At 39.3% G+C, this 25,005-nt stretch overlaps 1 protein-coding gene across 2 annotated transcripts; it reads left to right on the plus strand.

Moving 5' to 3' along the window:
* Positions 1–657: 657 nt before the first annotated feature.
* On the plus strand, positions 658–23,510 carry TAF15 (TATA-box binding protein associated factor 15). 2 transcript variants are annotated; one of them, XM_030028302.2, is made up of 16 exons: positions 658–840; positions 4,954–4,990; positions 6,129–6,177; positions 6,376–6,466; positions 6,545–6,662; positions 9,417–9,700; positions 10,529–10,643; positions 17,644–17,678; positions 18,317–18,349; positions 18,925–19,034; positions 19,579–19,708; positions 20,915–21,004; positions 22,374–22,458; positions 22,549–22,634; positions 22,739–22,841; positions 23,145–23,510. In XM_030028302.2, exons 1-16 carry the CDS (start codon positions 831–833, stop codon positions 23,182–23,184), a joined length of 1,416 nt encoding a protein of 471 aa, XP_029884162.1. In that variant the 5' UTR covers positions 658–830; the 3' UTR covers positions 23,185–23,510. The 2 variants fall into 2 exon arrangements, with proteins under 2 accessions (XP_029884162.1, XP_029884163.1); XM_030028303.2 differs by lacking the exon at positions 17,644–17,678.
* Positions 23,511–25,005: the final 1,495 nt, after the last annotated feature.

Raw genomic sequence — 25,005 nt, forward strand, 5'->3', positions numbered from 1 at the left:
TAGCTTGATCTGAAACAAGAAATATGACTGCTCAAAAACAATCAGATGAAATAATCAACATTGCTTTTGCTGTCGTTTCAGTTCACTCCTCGTTAATCTTCCTTTCTGAAGCAATGTCCCATTTCATATACTTGCTTCCCAAGATCACGATCCCTTTTCTTAGCCATTCTCCAAGTCAATATTTGGCTTTTTAAGATAGTCAGAAACCCTGGCTAACCTGGTTTGGTTTTTGTTTTTTCCTCTTTAGGACCCAGATTTTGGATGTTTTCTCTTAGCACCTTGCTTCTTTTCCTGTCTGCACGGACCCAAAGCATAGCGAGGACTTCTCCCCCCTCGGTCCCCCCGCAGCTGCTGGGAAGTTTGGCATGGTGAATTCTTTTTTGGAAAGCCTGAAACATCCTCAGGCCCAAATGATGATGCACAATCGTGGTGCCGAGAGGGAACCCCTACCGCACCCTGCCTGTTTATTAATTAAACTAATCTAATCTTTTAAGCCACTCCCGGCCTCCCTGCACAGCCTCCTACAACCCAGCACGCCCGTACAGCGCCGAGCACCCTCCGCCCCCCCCTCTGACCGCCGTAAGTTGGTACGACCCACCTTGCCCCCCCCCCCAACTTCCCTACGCGAGTGGTAGGCGCCGCGCTCGCCGATTGGCTGCCCGGCCCCGCAGTCCGCGCGAGCTGCGGGTGCTTCAGTGTGCGCGCGGCCGACGCGGCGCTTGGTCTCGCCCTTTCTCTCTCTCTTTCTCTCGTTCTTTTTTCTTTCTTTCTTTCTTCCCCTCCCCCCCCCGCCTCTTCCCTCAGCCCGGTTAGCGGCCGCCGCCGCCGCCATGGCTTCGGGTAGGTGTTTCAAGGCCCGGCGGTCTGAGGGGACGTTGGTGGCGGCTCTTGTTTCCCGTCGCTAAGCGCGGGGTGTGGTGGGCGCGGGAGGGTGGGCCAACGACATGTGGCGCAGGTGGAAAAGGCCGCGGCCATGTTAACGGGGAGACGCGGCCCCCTTCCCTCTCACCCCCCCCCCCCCCCCCCCCCCCCGTTTACCGCCCGCTCCGCGCTCCCAGCCGGCGGAGAGGGGGAGGGGAGCCACGCCCCCGCGGGCTCGAGACCACGCCCCCTCCCCCGGCGAGCCCTGCTCCGCGAGCCCGCCCGGACACGCCCCTTTATGGCCGGGGGCGTGGTCAGTCCGGCCACACTCCCCCCTCCTCCCCCGTGTTGCAGTGGGTTGGGGGGCGTGGGGGCTGAATCCCATTGGGGTCGCCCGCTCGGATGCTGCGTGGGATGTAGGCCCCCCCCGCGTGTGAGAACCCCCTTTGGTTGTGCCACACCCCCCCCGGTGTGAGATGTGGACCCCGTTTCGGTTCATGCCCTCCAGCATAGGCCCCCTGCTTTGGGTCGCGTACCCCCCCGGCGTGAGATGTAAGCCCCCCCCCCCCCTTTTTTTTGGGTCATGGTCCTCCCCCGTCCCGGGCCCCCCGTCCCGGGCCCCCCGTCCCGTCCCCCCCGTGTGAGATGTGGACCCGACTTTTCGTCGTGCTGCTCCCCACAGCGTGGTTTGTGTGATCCCTTTTGGGTCAACACCCCCCATGGAATTCAAACGCTCCCTCCCTTGGGTCGCGCCCCCCCCCCCCCCCCCCTTAGCATGGGACATGCACTCCGCACCCCCCCCAGCATGGGACCCACCTTTGTGTCCCAGTATCTGCTGCATCTGCTCTGCATTCTGCTCTAGAACACCCCCCCCCCCAACGAGCATGCCAGCATAGCGAAGGGGGTAGCTTCACAGCCCCCCTGCCGTGGGCTTAAAAATGCACTGGCTGTAATTCTTTTCCCAGTGGAGGCATTTAGTTGAGTATGGAGACAGTATGTCTGCTGTCCCAGATGACTTGACAGCCCAGCTTCTCCTGGGGCTTCTACGAACACGTCATGTTGTGTTGGTGTTTTTTCATCCCATTTGCGGTGGAAATGTTTCGGTCCCACCAGCAGCGATGCCCCTGTGAAGCCGTGCATAGGTTGTGTACCCCAGAATGGGAGAAGAAATGTCAGGGCTGTAAGTGCTTTGTGGAGTAAGCTGTGTTTTGTTAGGGTTGAGCCATTTTAGTGTCGTCTCACGTTACATATAGGAATGATAGAGAATAAAATCAAAACAAAGCAAGGTATGTTAAAGCAATCCTTTAATGCAAGGAACAGTTCTTTACCATGAGAAGAAAACATGTCCAAAGGTACTGTAAAATGAGTTCAGGCCATGAATTCTTCTACTAAATGAGTAAAGTTTGGTAGTAAATTAATACCACTTTCTTCCCAGACCTCAAGTACTTACCAGTCAAGCACCTGAGCGTCTCCTCTGTTTTTACTCTATGGTGATGTTCAAACATGAGATTCTTTTTCTGTTGAGAATACTACAGAAGCAATGCTGCTTCTTTAGATGAATTACTTTGTACGAGAATTTCACGGCACAGCAGACACTTCTATCTTAAGAGGACTGCACTTCCTGAGCAGTGCAAGGTGAATAGTCTGCTATGCCCCACTTCATTCACAGGAAATTTTTCCATGAGCTTTTTAAACATTCAGAAAAAATGTCTGCATATCCAGGAATTTCCAGAATAAACTATCTGTTGTTTCTGAAAATAGTTACAGACTCTTGTCCCCATTGAGTCCACCAAAATAAATTGATCAGAAGTCTGTAGACTAAGAGGTCCAACAAAGGGTGTAGAAAAAATATATAAATAAAGGAAATTCCTCTGATTCTGTGTGTTCATATTTTACAGGCTCCTTATCTGGTTGCTTTCAAACTTTTTCTAAAATTTTGTGGTTTGGCAGAAGTTCGTAAGGGAGAAGCTAAGATTAAATGTAGTCCTTCAATTTATAGTTAATTACATCCTTACTCAAGACTTCTTTCTGATAGAACCATTAATATCCTTTGCTTAAATTAGCAGCATTAATGGCATATAAATTTTGGAGTTAAACCATAGTTTTAAAATGTGGTTTAATAGTAGTCTTTGTGATCATTTATATTGAAATAATGTAAAAATTTGACCTTCATCTCATTAAAAACAAGAACCATGCTTGAGCTGCACTTTTGCATTGTTTTTTTAATTGCTTTTGAAAAGGCAATGAAATATTTGTGTAGCGGTGCAAAAGGAGGGGAATGTTTCATATCTGAGTGAAACTGCTTTGTAGGATGTGTGAAATGAAATACTTCATCTCATCTTAGCTTTTGGTAAATGTTTCTTTTACAGAATATGAAATTTGATGCTTTGTGTTGCTTTGAGGAGATACTTTGCCATTAAAAATGCTGCTTCATGTCTGAATAGCTTAGGTGATATCCTCATTTTGGAAGTATATATGCATGTGTTTAAGTATATGTGTAAGTACTAGCAGGATTGGATTTATAACCAGATGAGGGAGGTATAGTGAACAGACTTTCAGCGATTTGATGAGTGTTTTGATTGGAAAATGGTTATAGTCTTCTACAGTTTATGACATTTACCCTGCATTGTAATTAATTCTCGGTTTCAGCTTTAGTCAGTTCTAGGTATAGAGGTTAAGAGAGAGAGCGCGGGGGATAGACTGAAATCAGGGATGAAAACAGAGAAGTTCCTGATACTTTTTATTAGACCGCAGCACCACAATATTTGTACAAGTTCTTGAAATGATTTGAAAGGAACAGGAAAATTGCAGGGCTGTTATCCAGAGTGACAGTACTGGTGAGGCTGGTAGGGAAGGGAAGAAGGTGTTTGGCTTTTGACAAGAAGGTGGGAATTTCAAGCAAAAATGTCAAGGGGAGTCGAGACTCCTGCATAGAAAGCAAGATCAACAGAGTCCGTGTGGTTAAGAAGTTGGTAGTGCGTAGAGCAGCTTGCGGCACATGGGTATCTCTGAAGAGACGGAGCCTGCTTGTGTCTGAATTCTGAAGGGTCTGAGGTTGATGGAGCAATGCATGCATGTTCTGTGTGTCTGCATCTGTTGCATGCAGCTGGCTTGGGAAACTAAATCAGTAGGAATGTGTGTTTTCCCCTGTATAATAAGAGCTTTTAACACATAGAAATTTGCAGGTTTGCAGAAGACAAGGAAATCTGTCATTGTGCAATTAACAAGATAAAATAACATGATAAGCTAAATCAGTAAAGGCAAAGCACCCTATTTAAGAACCGAATTCCAGCTAGCAGGTAGTAGGGTTTGTTGTAACGTTGATAGCTTTTACAAATTAGATACCGTACTTTAAATACAAGTCAAACAATTTCAGTGAATTTTTTTTAACTTGAAGTCATACTTTGAAATCCATATTCTTCCAATGTGTTTCAAGAATAAATTTCCTTGATAACTGATGTTTACCTTAATTGGAAATAATATTCATAATACCTGCCTGGACAATTGTGTTGTGTAAATGAATACATTCTTGCGTGGTTTGAGCTATCAGTAATGTTTTTCCTTTTGCAATATGAGAGAAGGGAAATGTCATGGTTCCTCCATCCCTGATTTTACGTCTCCAAATTCTGCCTGTGTCTGTGCCCTTTTGCTAGGCAGAGCTTTCTTATGGCGTCTTAAAAAGGGGTTCAGTAGGACTGACCTACTTAGCTTTGCTTGATTAATTAAGCTGCTGCATTCTGTTCATTGATGATGGCACTGTATTCGATAGCCATTAGAGGGGGTTGTGTGGTCCCGAATATTTGAAGAGATGCCTTAAAAATGGAATTCAGATCCTTCAAAAAGGAAATTTCAAAGTGGCTAATACCTGTGTCATGTCCCCTGCACCTTGTGCTTCCATGCTCCTGTTCTCCCAGTCTTAGCATTTTCTCTTTTATTAATAAAGAGGAAGCTGTCTCATTTTGCAGGGAAAGTAGTTGCATTATCCAGTGTACTTGAACCTTTCTCCCTCTCCCTCAATTTCTTTCTGTTATAGTAAGTAGAGGAATAAAATGTTAATTGGAAGTTCTCAATATGACTTACTTCTTTTTCTAGATTCTGGAAGTTACAGTCAGTCTGGGGGCCAGCAGAGGTATGTGTGGGTTTTTTTGCTGTTAGCAATTAAATCTGCAAAGTAAAAGACCATTTAGTATTCCCAGCATGATGTTTGAATCTTTGGGCATGATACAGTGTTGACAGGTTTTTAGAGTTTTGGGTGCAGAAAGCTTGCTGCCCTGGGCCTTTATTAAGATGTCTTATAAAACAGGAAAAAAAACTTTATATTCCTGAAGAGAAGATAATAAGCAGGTTTAAAGTGGAATGACATCTTTTATTAGTTAAAAACTTTTGTAATGTCACGAATATAGAGAAATATTTTTCACATGGCTGCCTTAAACTGTTCACTAAGATTTTAGTCAAAGGTTACACAAGTGTAAAGATGATGGGCCATATAGATGTAAAATTTTATTTTTCCATTTTATTTTCCTGTTGGAGGGAAATTTTTGTTAAAACCCTCTCATAACTGTTCGTAATTGTGAGATTTAAAAATCTCGTTTGTAAAAATAGCTGCAAGTTTGGTGGTGGTGGTGGGAGTATTTTAATCAGTGAATCAAAAGTGGTTTTGTGGAAGTATGAAAATCACGGCTAATACTGACAGTGCTAACGAAAGTCATAAGGTTTTATGCATATAACACTGCGTGAGTTTGAGTTTATATCTGAGTATGATGAGTTTCAGCACATGGTTCTTCTGTCAGTTCATGAAGTCTTAAAGTGGCAGAATAACGAGTAAGTATAATCTAAAGCTAGTGCGTTTTTTTATGATGATGTTATTGTTGAATAGTCCAACAAATACCAAATTGACAGTAATTGATGAAAATAAAATTAACTTTGTAAGAATATACTAAAAAACTTAAAATGCCTTGCTTCCATACAATAACATTTTCTGTGATTCTGAAGAATCTGTCAAATTACAGTAAGCCCAACTTTCATATACTTGAAATTTACACTTGAAGCAGAGCAGAAATTAAAATAAGCTCTTCTGGCTTCTGACAGTCAACTATGGTAACCATTAGTTTATTGATGCGGTTCTGATAAGCCTACAACAGCACTACTTGGATTAAACATCTATTTTGGAATGAAAAGAAACTTAAAATAACACCAAAAATACCTTTACTTTCCAACCCATCTGGAGGGCACTGTAAGCATTTACTAAATGCATTCTTCTCTTACAGCTATTCGTCCTATGGCAATCAGAGCAGTCAAAATTATGGACAAGCACAGGTGAGTTGAAAAAAACATTGTGTCTTTCAAAGCAGATGTTCCTTGAGTAAAAATAATTGTTCCTGGGTGACCATATCTGGACCAGGCAGAAATCCATTCTCAGCTGTGCTTGATGTTTGTAGTTGTGTCTAGTGAAGGAAAACCTTAATTACCTGCTGTGAAAGTTACACTTATTTGAGTACGTTCTTGAAATTACAGGGATATTCTGGTTATGGGCAGAGTGGAGACAATTCCTCCTACGGTCAGAACTATGGAAGCTATCATGGGAACTATGGACAAAATCAAACAGGTTTGGCTAGCTTGTTACATTCATTGGCAGTAATTAAAAAGTGAATGTTTACTAAAAAATTTCTTCCTCAATTTCCAGGTTATGGACAAGATTCCCAGGGATACGATGATGAATCCAGTTATGAAAATCAGAATCAGAGCTCATACAACCAGCAGTCTTATGGCAGTCAGGGGCAGCAGAAAGGGTCGTCTAGAGGGTAAGGAAGCCAAGATTAACGGTATCTATTTAAAGTACTGCCTAGACTAGAGCTATAACAAATTTCCTGCTATCATTGCTAAAAAAGGACAAACATCTGAAAATCCACATTCTTAGGACATTTTTAATGCCTGAAAGGACAGGAGGTAAGGGGAGAATGTTTCTTTATATAAGAAGGATGGATGCAGTTGTTTTGAAGTCAAGCTGTACGGGGAGATACACTTTAGAAAGACTTTGGATAGTGACTACAATGAAGAATGGACTTGGTAGAGAGTATTTTGGTTAGGAAAAATATGTATTGAGTACCTCTCAAATCACATTGTTTTGTATAAGCTTACAGTACTCTTTTATTAACTTCAAGTAAGCTGTTAGCAAGGAATTTCTTAGCTGTTCTTAGATTTGCAGACTTCTTATCTGATTTAGAATGCCTTTTGTTGGTGAAAGAAGAGGAAAGGATTCAGAAATGTCATTTAAGAAATATATTTTCTTTTTCCAACTAAGTAGGATTCTCAAAACACCATGTTTTTTATATCCTCATCAATAACTTAAGTGTTCATATGCATACTGCACTCTGATTCAGTACTTTACACTATTGCAAATGTATTTTACTTGTTAAGTGATGTTGTACTTGAATCAGTTTCAGGAGGGTTAATGATACAACTTCGAAAGTATGTTGGAAAATACAACCCAATTTCCCATAACAACTTACAAGGCCACTTGGTGCTTGGTTGCCTTCATTATCTAATTTACAAGTGTTGTGGGTACACCCCAAGGTTACTGCTTGTATTAGATCTTTATTGAGGATCATGTGACATCTTTAAAATACGCTGTCATGTACTAAACTTCATTCTTGTGTCCAAGGTCCAAATATTTTTGTGGTTTTTTGCAAGCTGATAAAACAATCTGGACTTCAGCAAACCTGTGCTTGGTTTCTGTATTTGTAGTTATTATTGCAAAACATCTTAATATAAACAAGCATGGTCTTAATCTGTTAGCAGTAGGTGTTGTTACTCAGAGTGTCTTTTTCACATCCCTAAAAAAGGCAGGTATGCAGTTAAGTTTTGCTTTGCTTTGTTTTCTGAGCATTAATTAGAGCTGCACAAAAGGACGGAACTAGGCAATAACGTAGTTTTTAACTCTGTAGACATCTAGGGGAAAATGCAGTATGGCATAGATTCTCCAACAAGTTGGTTTTGACCAAGAAAATGAAAAAAAGACATTGGAGGGAAATTTTCAATGTATGGTTGTAGCAAGTAAGGAGAAACTGAGAAATTAAATTGTAGCAGCTTTAAAGAGGATGGCCACAAAATTGTAGCGCTCGCATCCTAAGTGAGGGAAGGAAGGAAAACCAGCAAATAGTGAATGCTCTCACTGATGCTTCCTTCATTGGTGAGGGTGCAAAGGCTAAAGTAGAGCTGACTTTTTTTTTTTTTTTTTTTTTTTTTAAGTGAAGATATTAACAAAAATCTTTGCAAGCTCTTTGCCACTGGGTTTAGTTATGTTAAAGCTAAGATCTAGGCTAGAACTGGGAGGGAGCAGATTAGATGGCATTTATATGGATTGGATATTTTGAGATTGGTTGGATCAATGTACTTCATCTTAGAGTGCTTTGAAAAGCTGGTGGAAACTTTCTGTAGGCTCTTAGATTTTTTTATTTGTTTTTCTGAGACATTTTTGGCTAGCAAGTGAGATTGCCAAAGATTGGAGAGTGGCAAATGTAGTGCCTCGTCTTTTGAAAAAGGGTGGAAGCAGGGAGGAGGAAGAGAAGAAAGGGTGGCAGAGGTCAGTGATTAATTTCAGTTACTGAAAAAATAATACAGTTAAGCCGCAACTAAGTACCCAGGGGGAAAACAAAGGTATGAGTAACAGCCAGTGTTTCCTGGATGCAATTTATTTCTCATAAATCTATATAATGTCTTGCTATGAAAGGGTAACCCCACTGGAACTGTTCTGTCATATATATCTAGATTTTCAAAATACTTCTGTTTCTACCTTGGATGCTGAAGTAGCCTAGGGAAGTATGGTGTAGGTGAGATTTCCTCGTGGTTGCTATAAAGTTGTTATTAGTCAGAGAAGGGTTACAACTCCCTTTTAGAATGTATAGTCACATTGTGTTGGAGTATCTTAGATGTGATGTTGGTCAATGTTTCTGATGAAAGTTGGTGGGATTGTATATGTAGATGGCACTAAAGTGAGAAGAACTACAAGTACGTCAGAGGACATCACAAGAGTTAGAAAAGATCTTGGCCAAATGGTAGAATGCCCAGAAAAAGATAAGGTTGCAATTCAGTGAAAGCAAAATTTTGGGATGCTTTTTTTTTTTTGTAGGTGGAAGTATTAGCTGCACAATACAATGTGAGCAGCAGGTGTCTTCTCTGCAGTTCTGTAGAGAAGGATTGGGCCTGTAGCAGCTCACGGGCTATGCATCAGCCATTGTCATGCTACTGGGGAGAGGGGAGAAAGGAAGCAGTGTACTGGGATATCTAAAGGGAGTGATGCTCTTAAGTTACATTTACAGGGGAAACTGAGGATGTCTTGAAAGCAATGGTAATGTAGTTTTCTGCCTTGCTTGTATTGGAAGCCAGATATATCCCAACAGAGATGAAACATAGAGTATTTTCATATCCATATGCCAGTAATGACTGGGAGGTAACTGTGAGTAGGAAATTTTAGCAATGTCATGAATTTTCAGCCATTATTTTGTTCTCTATTTTGTGAACATTTAGCTATTAATACAAATTCTGTTTATTTTAAGTGGAAGAGGCTCTTACGAACAAAAGTCAAACTATGGTCAGCACCAAAGCTCTTATGACCAGCAGTCAAGCTATGGACAAAACCAAGACTCTTATGACCAGCAGTCAAGCTCATATGACCAGCAGTCGGGCTATGGCCACCAGAGCTCATATGACCAGCAGTCGGGCTATGGCCACCAGAGCTCATATGACCAAAAGTCAGGCTATAACCAGCACCAAAGCTCATATGGCCATTCTCAGCAATCCTACCAGTCTCAGAAGGGAAGCTATAGCCACAACAGCCAAGGTAAAATTCACAGGTTGAATTCAGTATTGGCTAATAAAATTGAGCAGAAATATGGTGAAATAGTTGGATTTCCTTCCACAGACAGCTGATTTGATGCATAGTTAAAGTTCTTTTTCTGTGTTGATATTCTTGGGGAATGTTTTATTTGTTAAGACTTTGAAAACATTATGCAGAGATGAAAAACTGTTGGGGCCCCAAAATTGTTGCATTTGCATTTGTTGGAGGCAGCCTTGCAGAGTCCAGCTCCCTAAGTTCTGCAAATTCTAGATGAAATTTTCTTCTAAGCTATTTTCAACCTTCTTGCATGGAGGTGACATGTCTTGATCAGTCATGAAGAGCTTTTGCACTTCACATTCCAACTTTATGCTGTGTAGGTGAATTCTGAGATAGAAGGAAATAAGAAGTTTAACGATCAACCCTTTTTTTGCAGTAACTTCACACAAGTGGCACAATCCACGCTCTTTATCCTTGTTCTGTCTTCTGTTATGTCTTTTGCAAACCGGGAAGGCTACATGGAAGTAGAATGAAGAGTGTAGTCTAGACAATATGTGTTTAATGTTTGGAAGATAGAGTGTAATGAAAGTACAGAGTGTTTACATTCTGAGATGCCTTGTGGCCCTGGAAGCCAAGGGAGATAACTGGAGCAAAAATCAAACTTTGCTCCATTACTTTGTGGTGTAGATAATCTAAGAGAGATTTAGCAGCTGACACTTTCCAGATTTAAATGGCAGACTTGAGGAGGGGGAAGAAAATTGTAGGGTGGGAATTTTCACTGCACTGCAGTTTGCACTACAACTTACTCTTGTTTTGTTTTACTCATTCCTCCAGATGATCGTCGTGAAAAGAGTAGGTATGGCGAAGATAATAGAGGATATGGCGGGTCACAGGGAGGAGGTAGAGGGGGATATGACATGGATGGAAGAGGTCATATGTCTGGATATAGGTAAGTGATCTCATTCCAGTGCCTGCAGTTTCTAACCCTTGTTTCTTATTATTTAGCTGTTTTAAATTTTTGTTTACTATATGTTTGTTCCTAATGTGGTTCAGATTTAGATTTCTAAAAATGGAATGTTTCTAAAATTAAACCTTTCTGCACTGCACAGAAATGCATTTTGCCTAGGAAAAGCTTTTAGGTGCAGATAGATTGAGATCAAGCATTTGATTGTTAGGGCAGATAGCTGCATTTTATTTACATGAGTTGTAATACAAAACCTGCCTGAGCCCATCCCTTGAAATAAGATATTTTAAAACCTGTAAAAATTTATTTTCAATGACAAGAAACCCAACAGCCAGGGATTGAGAAATTTTTATAAAATTAATGGCTAAGGTAGCTAACATTTTAGCAGGGAATTATTTTGACTTTACAGTGACAAACCATTACACTAAGTTTGGCTAATTATCTTTCTGCTTCCTAAATAATTTAGGAATAATTTATTAATAACATTACTTGTTATTTACTATTTTTTTCAGTTTTAAACTTCTATTAAAATACACTTTTTATTATTGGTTTAGCTGTCAGTCTAAACACGTTTATTTTAGGTAGATTTTAAATACTAACAATACTGTTACCCCTTCTGCCATTGCCTTAGGCCCTGTTCCTGTCAAGAAAATTTATGCACATATTTAATTTTGTGCTTGTAGATTATTTCATGCATAGGTCTGAGAGATTGGGACCTTTGCCTTAAATCCTATTGAATTAGGCCATATGACATTATTATTTCTTAATAAGCTATCACAGTTTGCTTCCCTTTATGTACCTCTGTGAAATGGTTGGGGGTGTAGAGTGCTCATTGATGCAAAGTAAGAATGTTGAAGCTTCCAGTGAGCTTTGAAGTGTTGCTTGTCAGCACCACTTATCCTTTAATAGGCTGCACAGTTCTGGGTTATTGCTAGAACTCCAGATGAAGAACTCTAATTATGTTTGTTTGAACTGATATAAGTTAAATAAAACAATCCAACAGTGTGTTAAGACCAGGTTATTTTTTTAAAGTATTTATTTTTAAACTGTATTTAAAATTTGACTGCTTCTAAGGTGGTCCCAAATTGTACTTCATAGCTTGCTGTTTTGATGACATGGGTGGACCCTATCTCTCCTAATTAGGTGTGGTAGCACAAAAAAAGCATATTAATAGTTATTTTGTGTTATAGTTTGCTGGGGTTTTATATAATATAAACTGAACTAGCAAAGTAATTTCTAAGTTCATTTTCAGTTAAAACTTAACAGTTTTTTAAAATTAGCTTTTCTGTGTGGATGAAGGTTTTCCCTATTCCTGTGATAAAATCTGTGTTTTTAAAAAAATTGTTAATAGCTGAGCCCTTTCCAGTAAGAGGAATGAATGAATGTGAGCTTCAAAAAATATACTTTTGGTAGATTTTATCACTTTGAAACAAACTTCTGGCTTTGCAAGATAAAGTAAGATAAATTAATGTCTGTGAAAATAAAGCCTCTTCCCGTCTTTTTCTGAAATGTAAGAAAAATTTTGTTCACACATCTATGTAGATAATAGTACTTTAGTGGACTTGAAAGCCAAAAGAAGGAAAGGTCTGGAGGTGAATGAATAAGTGGGGAAAAATACAGCAAAGTGTGAAGACATTTATTAGAAGTCTGTCCGCTTCTGTGAAGTGATGCAGTCTTCAATGCCGTTTGCAGTGAAATTTTTCTGAAACTACAGTGTCTTATATGTTTATTCAGTCTTTCTGCATAATTATGATGGAGGATTCTGCTTCTGACATGTATTTTACCAAAGTCATGCTTGTTAGAAAAGTGTAAAAGGTTAAATTAAATAACAAACTGTATAATCAAGGGGATGTAATCAAGGGGAAAATAACTTCTAATAAGGTAAGAAATCACGTTTAGTTCTGTGAAAATGTGGGGTTTCAGGGTAGTTTTTTGGTTTTGTTTCTTTGGGTTTCTTTTTTTTTTTTTTTTTTTCCTCCTCCCCTAAAAGCAGCTTGTGTAGGAATGTCAAGTCTATCTCCAGTAATTAGTTATAATTTTCAGTTTTTTACTTCGATCACATTTTAGTGCTTAACATTAAATTGTGGAAATCCCATAGCCATCAGGAAATAATCTTATCTAAAAATCTTGTCTACACAGATGTTTGTACTGCTGTAATAACACAGGCTTTGATTTTTATTGTGGTTAGAAAATAATGTATAAATCAGTTCTATCACCATAAAAAAAAAATTGTTCTTTGACATCACAAAAAAAATTAGCATCTAACTTGAGATCATGAATCTCTTCTGTGTTAGCAGTAATAAAAATTTTGTCTTGACTGGCATTTAAATGCTGGGAGAACTTGTTGCAGCTTGTTGTTCATCGGTAAGGGCATTACCCAGTCATTGGTGTTCTTACGGCTGTATTGCCTAATCTACTCTGTAGTGCTGGGCCATCAGTGCATCCTGTTTACCAGTGTCATTGCTGACTTGCTGCTGTTCTGTACTGGTGATACAGTGACTTTGGCTGCAACATCAGTTCTCCCACAAGATTCTTGTGAGTTGCATTGGCCTGTATAAACTTACCCCGCATGAAGACCTTTCACAGCAGTCTGCAAGTGCAAAAAAACTATTCTGTAATACTTGGGGCAAAATCAAATAGCATTTTTAAATTTTGAGAGCTTTCATTTCTTTGAATAACCTTTAAAAAAGTACTTCAAAACTTAGTTGGTAATGTTAAGGTATGAATTGTTATTCTGAAAACTAGAATGACTTGAATATGTACTGTAATAAATGCTTTCAGCACTCATTTTTCTTTTGTGCCTGTGCAAAGTCATGCAGCACTGAGAAGAAAATATCTTGTGAGAAATTACTGTTCAGGTTCCCTAGCTGATATTGTTATGACAGAGAACAGTCATTTTCTTGTGTGTCAGATGTTCACTTTTTAATCTTACTAACTTTGGGTTTCAACATTACTCTTTGGATGTATTTTTTTTAATGGTCTTGAATTACTTCTTTTGGGATTTTAGTAGAATTTTTGCACCCTTTCATTCTGAAGCTTGAAAAAATTGATGATCTTACTAATTTGTATTTTGGCTAAGAAGCAAAATATTTTGTTTTTTAAAACCCGTAGTAGAAGAGTCTCATCTTTGAGCTCTTTTGGTTAGAAAGCGGGTACACCAGGTCTTGAGAATGCAGAGGTTTACTCTAAGTTATTCTTCCAAGTTTCCTTGTAGAGTAAGTCACCTTTTTGTTAGAGTCCTCATCCAAAAGGTAAGGAATTAATTGCTCATTGTGGTTGTGGGACCGAACTGTTTTGGTTAAGCATGTAAGTGTGAAATAGAGTAGCAATACAAAGCAGGTTTATTTTCTTGCATGTTGGGAAAGCTGTTCAGGCAGTCAAGTAGCCATACCTGTGACACTACCCTTTTAGAGTCTGTGGATTAAATGGAAGAAGCTTTGCCCTTTAATCTGCTCATGCAGTCTGTGTTGGTGGAACTACATACATGCAGCTTAGAAAAGGATTTACCATTGCATTAAGATCTGTCATAGAAATCCTAACTTTGCTCAGCATAGATTTGTTTGTTTGTTTGTCATCCTCTTGTGCAGATTTGATGTTGATATACTATAAGCAAAAGTTACCTATGCAGCTTAATTGCTAAGTTAGCTATTACGAGTGGAAATTACCTTATGGTGGTACAAAGAAACTACAACTGAGTGCAAATGGTTTTTACGGCAGTGTGGTTTGTGTTCAGAATTAATATTTTGACTTCTATATGCTTGAGCTTAGCCTTATCTAGACTTTGGAAAAACATGAACAGAGGCAATAAATATAGGCAGAAAAAAAGAAAAGCCATCTGTCAGTGACTTTACTGGTACACTAAGCATTCCTTTCTTGTTTGTAAAAATACATTCTTATGTGTAACTCCCACATGCTTGGCGAGACATAGATGCATGTTGGAGGCTGAAGTTTGGTTTCTGAATTCTTAGTGCTACCTCTGCCACTGTCTGATCATTTTTTTTAAGTACATTTCTTGTATCTGTAATGTTCAGCTCTCCATGTAACTGTGCCTGTAATTTAAAGAGTTATTCCCAGCTGAAGTAAGCAATGTTCATATGAACTCCATTTACATTCAAGTAGGTGATGTTTAAATATATGACTGAGTATAGGAGAAAAGAACATCTGATGATGTTGCTTTCATAGCAGTAAGTTTTTGTCACTAGGAGTGGTGCCACGTACACATTCTGGCTGCTTGCAGTTCAGTCTGTTATTTTATTATCTTTGTTGGTGGCATTGCTGAATTTTAGCTACCTCTTCATGATTCTAACGTAGGATGTTAAAACCCCAAACTCCATCTGGTTGCCCATCTATTTGGTCTGTGTGCAAGACTGGTAAAGCAATATAGATTGTGAAACACTGCAATTCTATTTTCCACATGTTCTATGACAATAGTGTGGGAACTAATTCAGTTGCTGAGATTGAGCCTTAGAGTTCAGGTCTCAGTGAGGCATAAATCTGAGACTGTGGCATCAGCTGCTTGCAGCCAGTTTCTGTGTTTGTCTTCACTTGCTGCAGTGTATCCACATGCCTCCTGGGGATCTTTGGTAGCTTTGCCCAGCAATCTCAGGAAGTTAATACACTGCAGCTTTATAAATCACATATGAAATGGGACTAAAAATGGAGGAAAGCATTAATCTATCATCAAAGGTATCTGTCACTGAATTGATGCGGGTTTTTGTTGGGTTGGTCATGTGAGACTAAGCAGAAGATAACATGCTGAAGCATACTTGGGCAAAAACATTTCTACAGAAATTAATTAAAAAACTAATTAAAAATTGTGGATTGCAGTTGTTAGTACAGGGTGCAGAATTACTACTGTATCACAAAGTTAGAAATTAGGCATTTGATTGTGACTTCCTTTACATTTTATATATCTGACTTTATCACTTCTCAGAGTCATGGTGCACACATTTTTACCCCAGCATCTTAGCAAAATCCTCACTTCCTGTAAAATCCTAGTTGTGTTAATCATAAACTTATTATCTGTATGTTTTTAGATTGTTGGGTTTTTCTAATTTATGTCTCTGCTGCTGTGTACTTTCAAAGCAGAAAACATACATGTTCTGGATAATGCTGTCCTGATGAATTGGGACCATATTCTAGGGTTGGAAAACTTTGATAACATTTCCATGGTTGATGTATTCACTCTTATTATTTCTGAGTTAAGATCCTAGAAAAGCAGGCATCCTACTGAAAATCGTTGTGTCATAATGAAGATTTTTTTAATTTTTTTTTTAGCTGAAGTGAATTGGAGGTGACAGAAAGATATTTACAGTAAATTATATGATCACCATTGTGGTTTTTATCATCAGTCCTTGAAAACAGCTAGCCTCAAATAAAGACCAGCTCTGATGTTGCATATAAAATTCATTCATTTTACCTCTTTAATGAGCAGAATGAATTACTTATGAGTAAATAACACTGCAGTTTAGCATTCAAATTTTTTCTGTGGAGAAGCAATTTAAAATCTGCAGAAAAAACTTATTTTAAGAAAAGTCTGAGTAAAAGTGATAGTCTGTCATGACAAATGTCTAATACTCCTTATGTGTACTGTCACAGAATGTCAGTCACCCTTCAAAGAATGTCTCTTAATCCAGTTTTGATAATATCTGTTCAAACCTTATTTCTTTTTTGTCCCTCACTTTGGGCAGATTTTATCTCATGAATGTTAAGTAAGCAGTACCTTCCATTCATGACTTTACATTTGTTGTAACAGAAAACAGATATACAGCGTGCCAAAGGAGTTACTCCCTAATTTTACTTCATTGTCTGTTGCTGGGGTTCATGTGTACCATGTTTGGACTCTGACGTGTTGGCAGGTAGATTGAATTAAACCCCAGAGTGACTTCCAGTTGTAAAGCGCATTGGTGAAGAGGCTACTCGTACTGGCACAATAGTTCCAGAGTCTGGAGATAGCCCTCTACATCAGGGTTTGAACTTACACTGGCTTTATCTTAGCTGCTGAGTGTGAAAGCTGTCAGGTTTAGGTGAACCTGCCCAATTTTCAGGTGGCAGCAGTTTCCCCACATGGAGGAGGGCAAGCGGGCGGTTGTACATGGCAGTATGAGACAGTCTTTCTGACACTTGGTTATTGACTTTCTAAAAAATCCAGTGATTGTATTTTTCCTGAAGGCTTTGAGTATCGATTATATTGTGTTCATAACATGGATGCAATTAAAAATGCTGTTGTGAAAAATCCTATTAGTATGAACATTTATATTGAAAAGAGTGAGGGTTTATTTTCATGCACATAATTGGAGGCGTAATGTCCTGTTTAAAATCCCCTTCTAACCTTTGAAAATTGATGTGTGTAATCTCTTAACTTGGTCTACATTTTGTGCCACAGGTTTCAGAATGAATGAAATAAAACTTCACGGCCTCTGCTTTTGAAGCTCACATACACACACCTTCTCTGTAATGTCAAGTGCTAATAGTACAGTAGATCCCCACAGACCCTTTCTCAGAGAATGGCTGATAGTGCTAATTTGTCCCCCGTATATAAATGCATAACAATGGAGGGTAATTAACATTAGCTCTTCGTACTTCTAGGAACGTACTAAAGTACTAATTATTCCAAAGTATCAATTACATCTACAATAAAGCCCATTAACCTTCATGAAAATAATGTTTCTGTATTAAAACCCAGTTTTTAATAGCAGTCGTTTTGGCTTATGGGATGGGAGAAAGTTGAAACAACGACATGTGTATGGGTTAGTTTAAAATACTCTTTAGGGCTTCTCTCCTCCAGTGCAGCACCCTGTGAGATTATTCACTTTCATGTAATTTAATCTTTGAACATGAATGAGTAGTGAGGAGAACATAGAGATGGTGCTTTAGCTGCCAGACAGTAACTCTCAACTTGTGATCAGTTAACTGTAGATTGAGCCTTGGGCTCAGCACATAGAGACTTAAGGAAGAAATCATTTCTTCAATTTTTCCTCTGCAGTGGTGGTGACCGTGGTGGCTTCAAAAATTACGGTGGTAAGTGCCGAGTATCCAAAAATGTTTCAGTGGAAATTCTTTATAAATCTAAAAGCCACCAATATCTTGTTACTATCTAGTAGAAGCATTATAGTGTTTTGGTGAGGCTGGTGTGTTCATGAGTTTTAATAGCAAAACTTGTAGCAATAAACTGGATTTCTACTTTGTCAAATTGCATGAAAGAATTTGTGGAGACAGTGACGTTCACCGGATTTTTTTTTTTTCTTTTCTTTTTTTAATTTTTATTACAAATGCTTCTTAGAAAGGTACTAGAGGTTAAAAAAAAAAAAAAAAAAGTGGTAAACTGCTTGGTGATCTGACAACCAGCATTTGCAAGATTAACACCAGCATAGCATCAGTGTGGCAACTGCCACACGCTGCAAGTTAAAGAACACGTTAACGCACGTAACGTCCTACAGACACCTTCTGTTGAACGTTTTAATCTAAATATTCTCTAAATCTCTGGTTAATGTTTTAGATCTTAAATGCATTACATACATACTTTAAATATTTTCTTGTCTCTAAAAAAGTCACTTGAAAACGTTTTGCTAAAAATAGTATTTTTCTTTTTTTTTTTTTCCTTTTTTTTCCCCTTTTTTTTTTTTTTTTTTTTTTTTTTTTTCCAACCCATTTCATAGGTCAAAGGGATTATGGACCGAGATCAGATGCTGGTAAGATAACAAGCAGTGGGTGGGAGTGGATTGTAGCTTTTAGGTCACTGCTTTTAAAATGTATCTCTAGAAAGATGGATGTAGCTGCAATTCCCATGGCTCAAAAGAAATCTAGCTGAAGCTTGTCTTCCTTGAAAGAAATTTGTTCTATTAAAAAAGTGCATGTGAATTTTTGGATGTCTTTTCATGCAGCAAGTAAGAATTTGCTGATGAACTTTGAATCTGCTTGAGCCAAGCAGCTGCTTTCACTGTCAGAACACTTCCGCTAAACTTGTGTTCTTTAAAACGTATACTACTTTGATGGGTTTGGGTGTCCTAGCTGCTTGGACAAGTTGAGTGCGTGGCAGACAGCCAGTCAGCTGTCTCAGATGTACTGTAGCATCTGAAGGTGCTGTCCATGCATTTTTGAAGTTGATGGTGTTAACTTCAAAATTATGCTCTCTGCTCATCTTATTTCATGCAAGATGTCTTTGGGATTTAAGGGTCTGCTACTGGGCAGCACAGACCTGAGCTTAAAATGTTGCTTCTGTTGCTACCGCAAAAATGCATGGTAAATGTAGCTTATTTTTTCATAGATTCAGAGTCTGACAACTCTGATAACAACACTATCTTCGTGCAAGGACTTGGAGAGGATGTTTCAACAGATCAAGTAGCAGACTATTTCAAACAAATTGGTATTATAAAGGTATGTGAAATGAGAAATCATTGGTAAGAAGGAAGAGAACTTGGGGAGCTACTGTATTAGAAATGTACTGGTGTCATTCAAGGCGGGTGCTTCTCTGACTCCCCAACAGTTGTAGATAATATTTTTATCCGGGTTCCCAAATGACAGTTCATTTGTAAGCTGGCAGCACTGGCAGCTTTTTTCTAGTGACATTTAGATTGCTTCGTATCTCTTCTTTGTCTTTATAACCCTTAACACAGACACTCTATCCGTTGTACCACTCTTACACTTCAGCAAGTATGCTTCTGTGTTCTATGGCTGTTTCTTCTGTTTCTGCAATTCTAAATTAGGGCTTTCTGCACTTGACCTCATTTTTTGTTAAAACTGGGCCCATCGTTACTTCATAGAGAACAGCCAGTCAGTATCCTTTAGTCAAAAGCATCTGTTTCTGCAGGCTAGCTCCAAGAGAATCTTCTTTCTAATGATACGTAGCTGTTACAGTTTATGCTGTGAACTGGCTTTACCAGTATTTCTCCTATGCCAAGTGTACAACTTTTCTTTTCAGACCAACAAAAAGACTGGCAAACCTATGATAAATCTTTATACAGATAAGGATACTGGCAAACCAAAGGGAGAAGCAACAGTATCTTTTGATGACCCTCCTTCCGCTAAAGCAGCAATTGACTGGTTTGACGGTGGGTGAGAGTACCTGTTCTTTTTGTTATTTATGAATCTAACAAGCAGTTGAAGAAGCAAATCAATAACCTCATTAGAGACCCATGGTACTTTTTGATTGGCTTTTGGTTTTTGATTTGTCTTGGGTTTTGGGTGTTGGGGGTTTTTTTGTTGTTTTTTTTAACAAAGACTTCTATTTCATGGTATTTTCTGTGTGCTGGCTTTCTCTCTCATTTGGTGGAACAGCAGCTAGTGATTAAGACCAAAAATGTGTAATGAAACCATTAGGGTTTGCTGCTGTACTTCAGTCATCCCTGCACAAAGTAGGAGAGATGGTGTTCATGTCACTTGGGAGAGCATAACTTGTTCAGACCAATAGAACTGTAATCTGTGTTAGCAGCTGGAGGGATTTCCTACAGTGTTAGTATTGATGTTATTAGTGTTATGGTAGCATTTTTAGAGTTTGGGAAACTCTTCAACCTTGATGCAGGAAATACAGTGATACTCTTTTGTAGTAGTAAACTTGAGGCAGGAGGGAAAGTGCCCGCTCCTGTGACCTTGTGTGTTCACAGAATTTTAATAATATTGGGCAGAAATAAAAGGACATATTCTGCATCTGGTGTGAAATGATAATGCATGAAAAATCTGGCATGGCATGCTATTTGATGGGTTTGCTAATAAAACGCAAATTAACTTTTGTTTAGGAGGGTAAAGCAAATATGACTGTATTAGACACACATGCAGTCCTGTTTGTTCTGTGATAAACCTTGTATCTATGGAGAACTGAGACTTTGTATTTAAAAAGTTCATGTTTTTCACTTCCTGGGGAATATTTAATTTTTGTGTTGGCTGTTGAATTGTACAAAAGCTGTGTTGCCTGACTTGGGGAATTAAAAACAGAGTTCTAACATCCAAACTACTTACCCATGAACATGGCCAAAAAACTTTTAAATATTCTTATGTGTCTAGTTAAATTGCAACTTACAGATCACATGTAACTTAAGAGAAATACCTGTGGGTTTATGGAGAACCTAACAAGTACCTCAGTGTTTGTCATCTCACATTTGGACCAGTGTGTTAAAAAAATAAGAGATTTATTCCACACTCCCTGTGTCTTAAGAGCTTTGTATTCAGTTGTATGTGCAAATCACGTCTGTTCTCCTGAACTTGCTGCTGTGTTGTTGGGAGCTGTATTGATCTTTCTCTCACTTTCTGTCTTTCCACAGGAAAAGAATTCAATGGCAATGTTATCAAAGTTTCTTTTGCAACTAGAAGGCCTGAATTCATGAGAGGAGGTGGAGGTGGTGGACGTCGAGGTGGGACTAAAATCTGTAGAATCCTTGGTTTTGCATAGTTAAATGCTTTTTAACTATTATTGGTTCATAAAAGAGAAGTTGACTTTGAAGCGGTGATTCATCAAAGCCTTTGGGATCTGCCATGAAAGGGAGTAATAAGGATTGAACCAAATTAAGTAAACTGAAATCTGTAATCTCTTTTGCACAGCACAGAATTTATGCTTTCCTTTTGAACTGGAAATTCTTCAGATTGTGTCTCAGCATTGCTTTTAAAGAGATAGTGTAACAGTGATGTTGAGGCTGAAGGGGTTGTACGTATATAGGTGTGAATGCCCAGTGAGTACTTGCTTATTACAGCAAAGCCTTGAGATACTCTGATGTTTCCAGATGGTATTAAGCAGGGTAAATGATTCAACTGCTACTGACTTAGAGCAGCAGTTGGATGTCTGACTCCTTTAATTAAATAGAAGTTAATCTCCCTGATTCTCTGCATAATACAGTTTTGTCAGTAGTTCACTGGATATTAATTTCCATTTTACAGGAAGCATGCTTTGTGTGGTGGTTGTCAACAAATTTTAGTTCTTAAATCAGGCAGTTTTGTAGGCTGATGAAAAATGATTCTTCAAGAACTTCAATTGGTATAAAAGTTCTTAATCTTTTTGATGCACAAAGCAAGAACTGTGTTGTCCCTGTGCTTGTGTCAGATGCATCCTGGCATTAATCTAGACAGATTTCTTTTTTTTTTTTTTTTTTTTTTAAATTTTTGTTCTGTGACTAAGCTGGCCATATGTGATTGATATTATACATTGTTAAATCTTTATGAAATTTTATTAATGCACATAGTGGGTTTATATTTACCCATTGGCAATTCAAGCAGATCAAGTTTCCTTTTACTGCTGAAAAAGAACTTACAAAAAAATACGTGGTGGAGCAAATTTTCCGGCTGCCATGTGCTAGCCTTGCTTCTTATTTTTCCCCATCTGCCTAAGTTACAAATCTGTCCATATGAACATGTGTATTTCAGCTATGCAGATACATTAACTTCAGGACATCGAATGCTGTTGAGATTTGGTGGTGGCTGAAACTTCTGTTGTCATTTGCTCAAGTCTTCTAGCTATCTTGTAGCTAGTAGTAAATCAACTAGTAGATGCTGAATTCTACAGTGGTACAATTTTTTGTCATTGGCACTACCTGCTTCTTTCAGAGTTCCTAACACGGTTTCAGAGGCTTGCCTAGTGGGGTTATATTTACATTAAACGCTTACTCCTTCTTCCACCTGAAAGGTCTGTCACTTGGGTTCTGAAGCCAGTGACAGTCTTTAATAAATGTTTCTCATGTACAGGTCATAGACACTTCCCCTCCTTTATTCTGATTATAATTTTGTCTACAGGTTCACGAGGTGGATATGGAAGAGGTGGGGGCTTCCAGGGTAGAAGTGGGGAACCCAAAAATGGTGATTGGGTTTGTCCTAACCCGTAAGTGTCATTTTAATTGGGCAGTGGTGTTTCATGTATGCTCTCTGAGTTTCTTAGCATCTAACTCTGGGGAATCCTTGTCTTTTCTAGGGCCTGTGGTAACATGAACTTTGCTCGCAGGAATTCCTGCAACCAGTGTGGTGAGCCCAGACCAGAAGATTCACGTCCATCAGGAGGTGTGTAAAAACAACTGCGTCTCTTCTGAAGTGTTAGAAGCATTAATGACATCTGCAGCTTTTTGAAAAACCTGGCCGATGTGTCGGTTTGCATTTTCCTCCAGATTTTCGTGGGAGAGGTGGCTATGGAGGAGAAAGAGGGTATCGAGGGCGTGGTGGCAGAGGCGGTGATCGGGGAGGTGGCTATGGTGGTAAAATGGGAGGAAGGTAAGCAGTTTCTTTGCTCTTGCTTGGTTGTGTAGCATACAGACTGTGGAATTGATAGGGACTGTGGGAAAAGTGTGCTGTTTATGTGTGCACGCACAACTATGCTATGAAAATATTAACTACAGATTGGAGCTTCCTGAGAAAATGAGTCAGTTTGCCTGTTGAGTGTGTTTTGTGAGCATTTTTGGATAAGGCTATCTAAACATAGAAGAATACACAGAAGTCGGCGTAGAGATGTTTGCTTGAAGGAGCTATTTGTTATTTGCTTAAGTGATTCCTTATAACTTTTTATTTCCCTTTCAGAAATGATTTCAGAAATGATCAGCGCAACAGACCATACTGAAGACCACTGTGAATGTTTTGTTTGTCTTGATGCGTTTGATAGTGAAATTGCCAGAGTTTTGCCTGCCGCTTCACCCATGGCCTCTTTGGATAGTGGAATTGAGTGAAACTAGATTTTTATTTTGGTGGGAGGGACTGGGGTGGTTTGGGAGGATTTTTTTTAAGCAAGACATTGAAATTTAATCTTGATTTCAACATTCTCCTCTTTTCTTCCCCCCATACCTTTTGAACAGGGCCTAAGAAGGAAAAGGATAAACTGTAAAATATTGCCAAAATATGAAGTGTTTTGTAATACAACAATAAATGCTGATTGTTTTATTTGTGAAATTTTACTGTTTCACAATTACTTCAGTTGCATGCATTTCTTACATATTCCCTGTCTTCCTGTGATATGAGCTAAGTAGTAACTAGAGTCCTGTTTGAAATGACACTGCTGCTTTGACCCTAGCTCTGTGCTGTTTGCAAACAACTGCAGTTAAGTCAGTGGTAAGCCTACTTGCTATCATTGCCCTCTATCCCAGACTTGCAGAGTTGTCCCCTGCTCCTGTCTTACTCTGAGACCGAAGTCCTGTGTTGCCTGCATTTCCTGCTACGCATGCTTTGGTGTGCCCTGCAACCTTCATGAGGAGCAGGCAGATGGCAGTGTGTTCTTGTGCTGCCATGGAACATATTGTGTCCAGGCCAGGATAGCTCCAAAAACAAGGTGGGATGGCTTCAAAAAAAAAAAAAAAGGTAATTTGCTACATATTGCTGTGCCTTTTAATTGCTGCTTTTGAAGTGTGGGTGATAGCAAACAAATGTGTGCAGCCGTTTCATCTTTGAGATAAGATGCAGGTGAGGTTCAGTAGACACATTGTAAGCATTTGGGATTCAGCACTGAAGCCAAGGTTTGGAGAAGCAAGGGAGGTTAATTATCGCTCCTCCTTGGACTAGGTCACTCTGCACGCTGCAGAGGTGGGTTGGTGGGAATTTATGAGAAGCTAGCGCTGCCACCATCAGCTTGTGTCCAGTGCTACCTTTTCATGATAAGCCTTTAAGAGAGAACGTCCGGTCGTCCAATGCTCCAGTGGGCAAAATACTACAGATGCAAGTTCTTGGGGTCTGTAGTTACAGTCTTGATAACTGGGTGTACAGCTGCACAATATTCATGACCTCTCACAAAGAAGTGAGCAAAAATGGCTTTTGTTAATGTTTGTAAGCCAACTCCCTAGCTTGGTGTACATTTATGGTCATGGTAATGGTTAAGTTCAAATCAGCAATTACCCGTGGCTGTAAATGTAGTAACTATGCAGTGCCTTTTTAAGGTTTCTCCTGGAAAGCACGGGTACTGTTGCTGCTGTCAGAAAAGGCATTTGTTGCAAATTCTGGATGGCTTGTTCCTCTTAAAACAGTGGAATTTGAGGTGTGTGTGTGTGTATGTGTGTGTGTATATATATATATATATATATCAGTGACATTATAAAATTTAATGTATGGGTGAGGCTTTAGAAAGGCAAACTGTAGACAAATAAATTCCATATCTGTTGTTTTGCTTGATTTAAGATCCAAGGCCTGATAGTCCTAACTTGGTTCTGTCAAAAATGAGCCAGGCTAGAAACGTCCAAGTGTTTATCGTTGTTAAGCTAGTGTGATTATTTTGAGTGATGCAGGCTAGAGGGTGCTCTTGCACGTAGCTGCGTTGGCAGATCTGGGGGAGTGGCGGCTGCTGGGTGGGGTGAAAGGGGAAAGCAGTGATAAGCAGTTGAGAACAGAATGGGACTTGTCGCTGCCTAAGGTTTCTTCCCCAACACAGCTGTGCTGGCGCGTTGCACTGCGCAAACAC

This window comes from Aquila chrysaetos, chromosome 10 (genome assembly GCF_900496995.4).
Source record: "Aquila chrysaetos chrysaetos chromosome 10, bAquChr1.4, whole genome shotgun sequence".
Taxonomy (NCBI): Eukaryota; Metazoa; Chordata; class Aves; order Accipitriformes; family Accipitridae; genus Aquila; species Aquila chrysaetos.

Excerpts from the sequence above, each read along its gene's own strand:
- TAF15 (XM_030028302.2), top strand. Across the intron at positions 18,350-18,924 it reads TGGACCGAGATCAGATGCTG|ATTCAGAGTCTGACAACTCT; the intron begins GTAAGATAACAA and ends ATTTTTTCATAG. Across the intron at positions 22,459-22,548 it reads GATTGGGTTTGTCCTAACCC|GGCCTGTGGTAACATGAACT; the intron begins GTAAGTGTCATT and ends TGTCTTTTCTAG.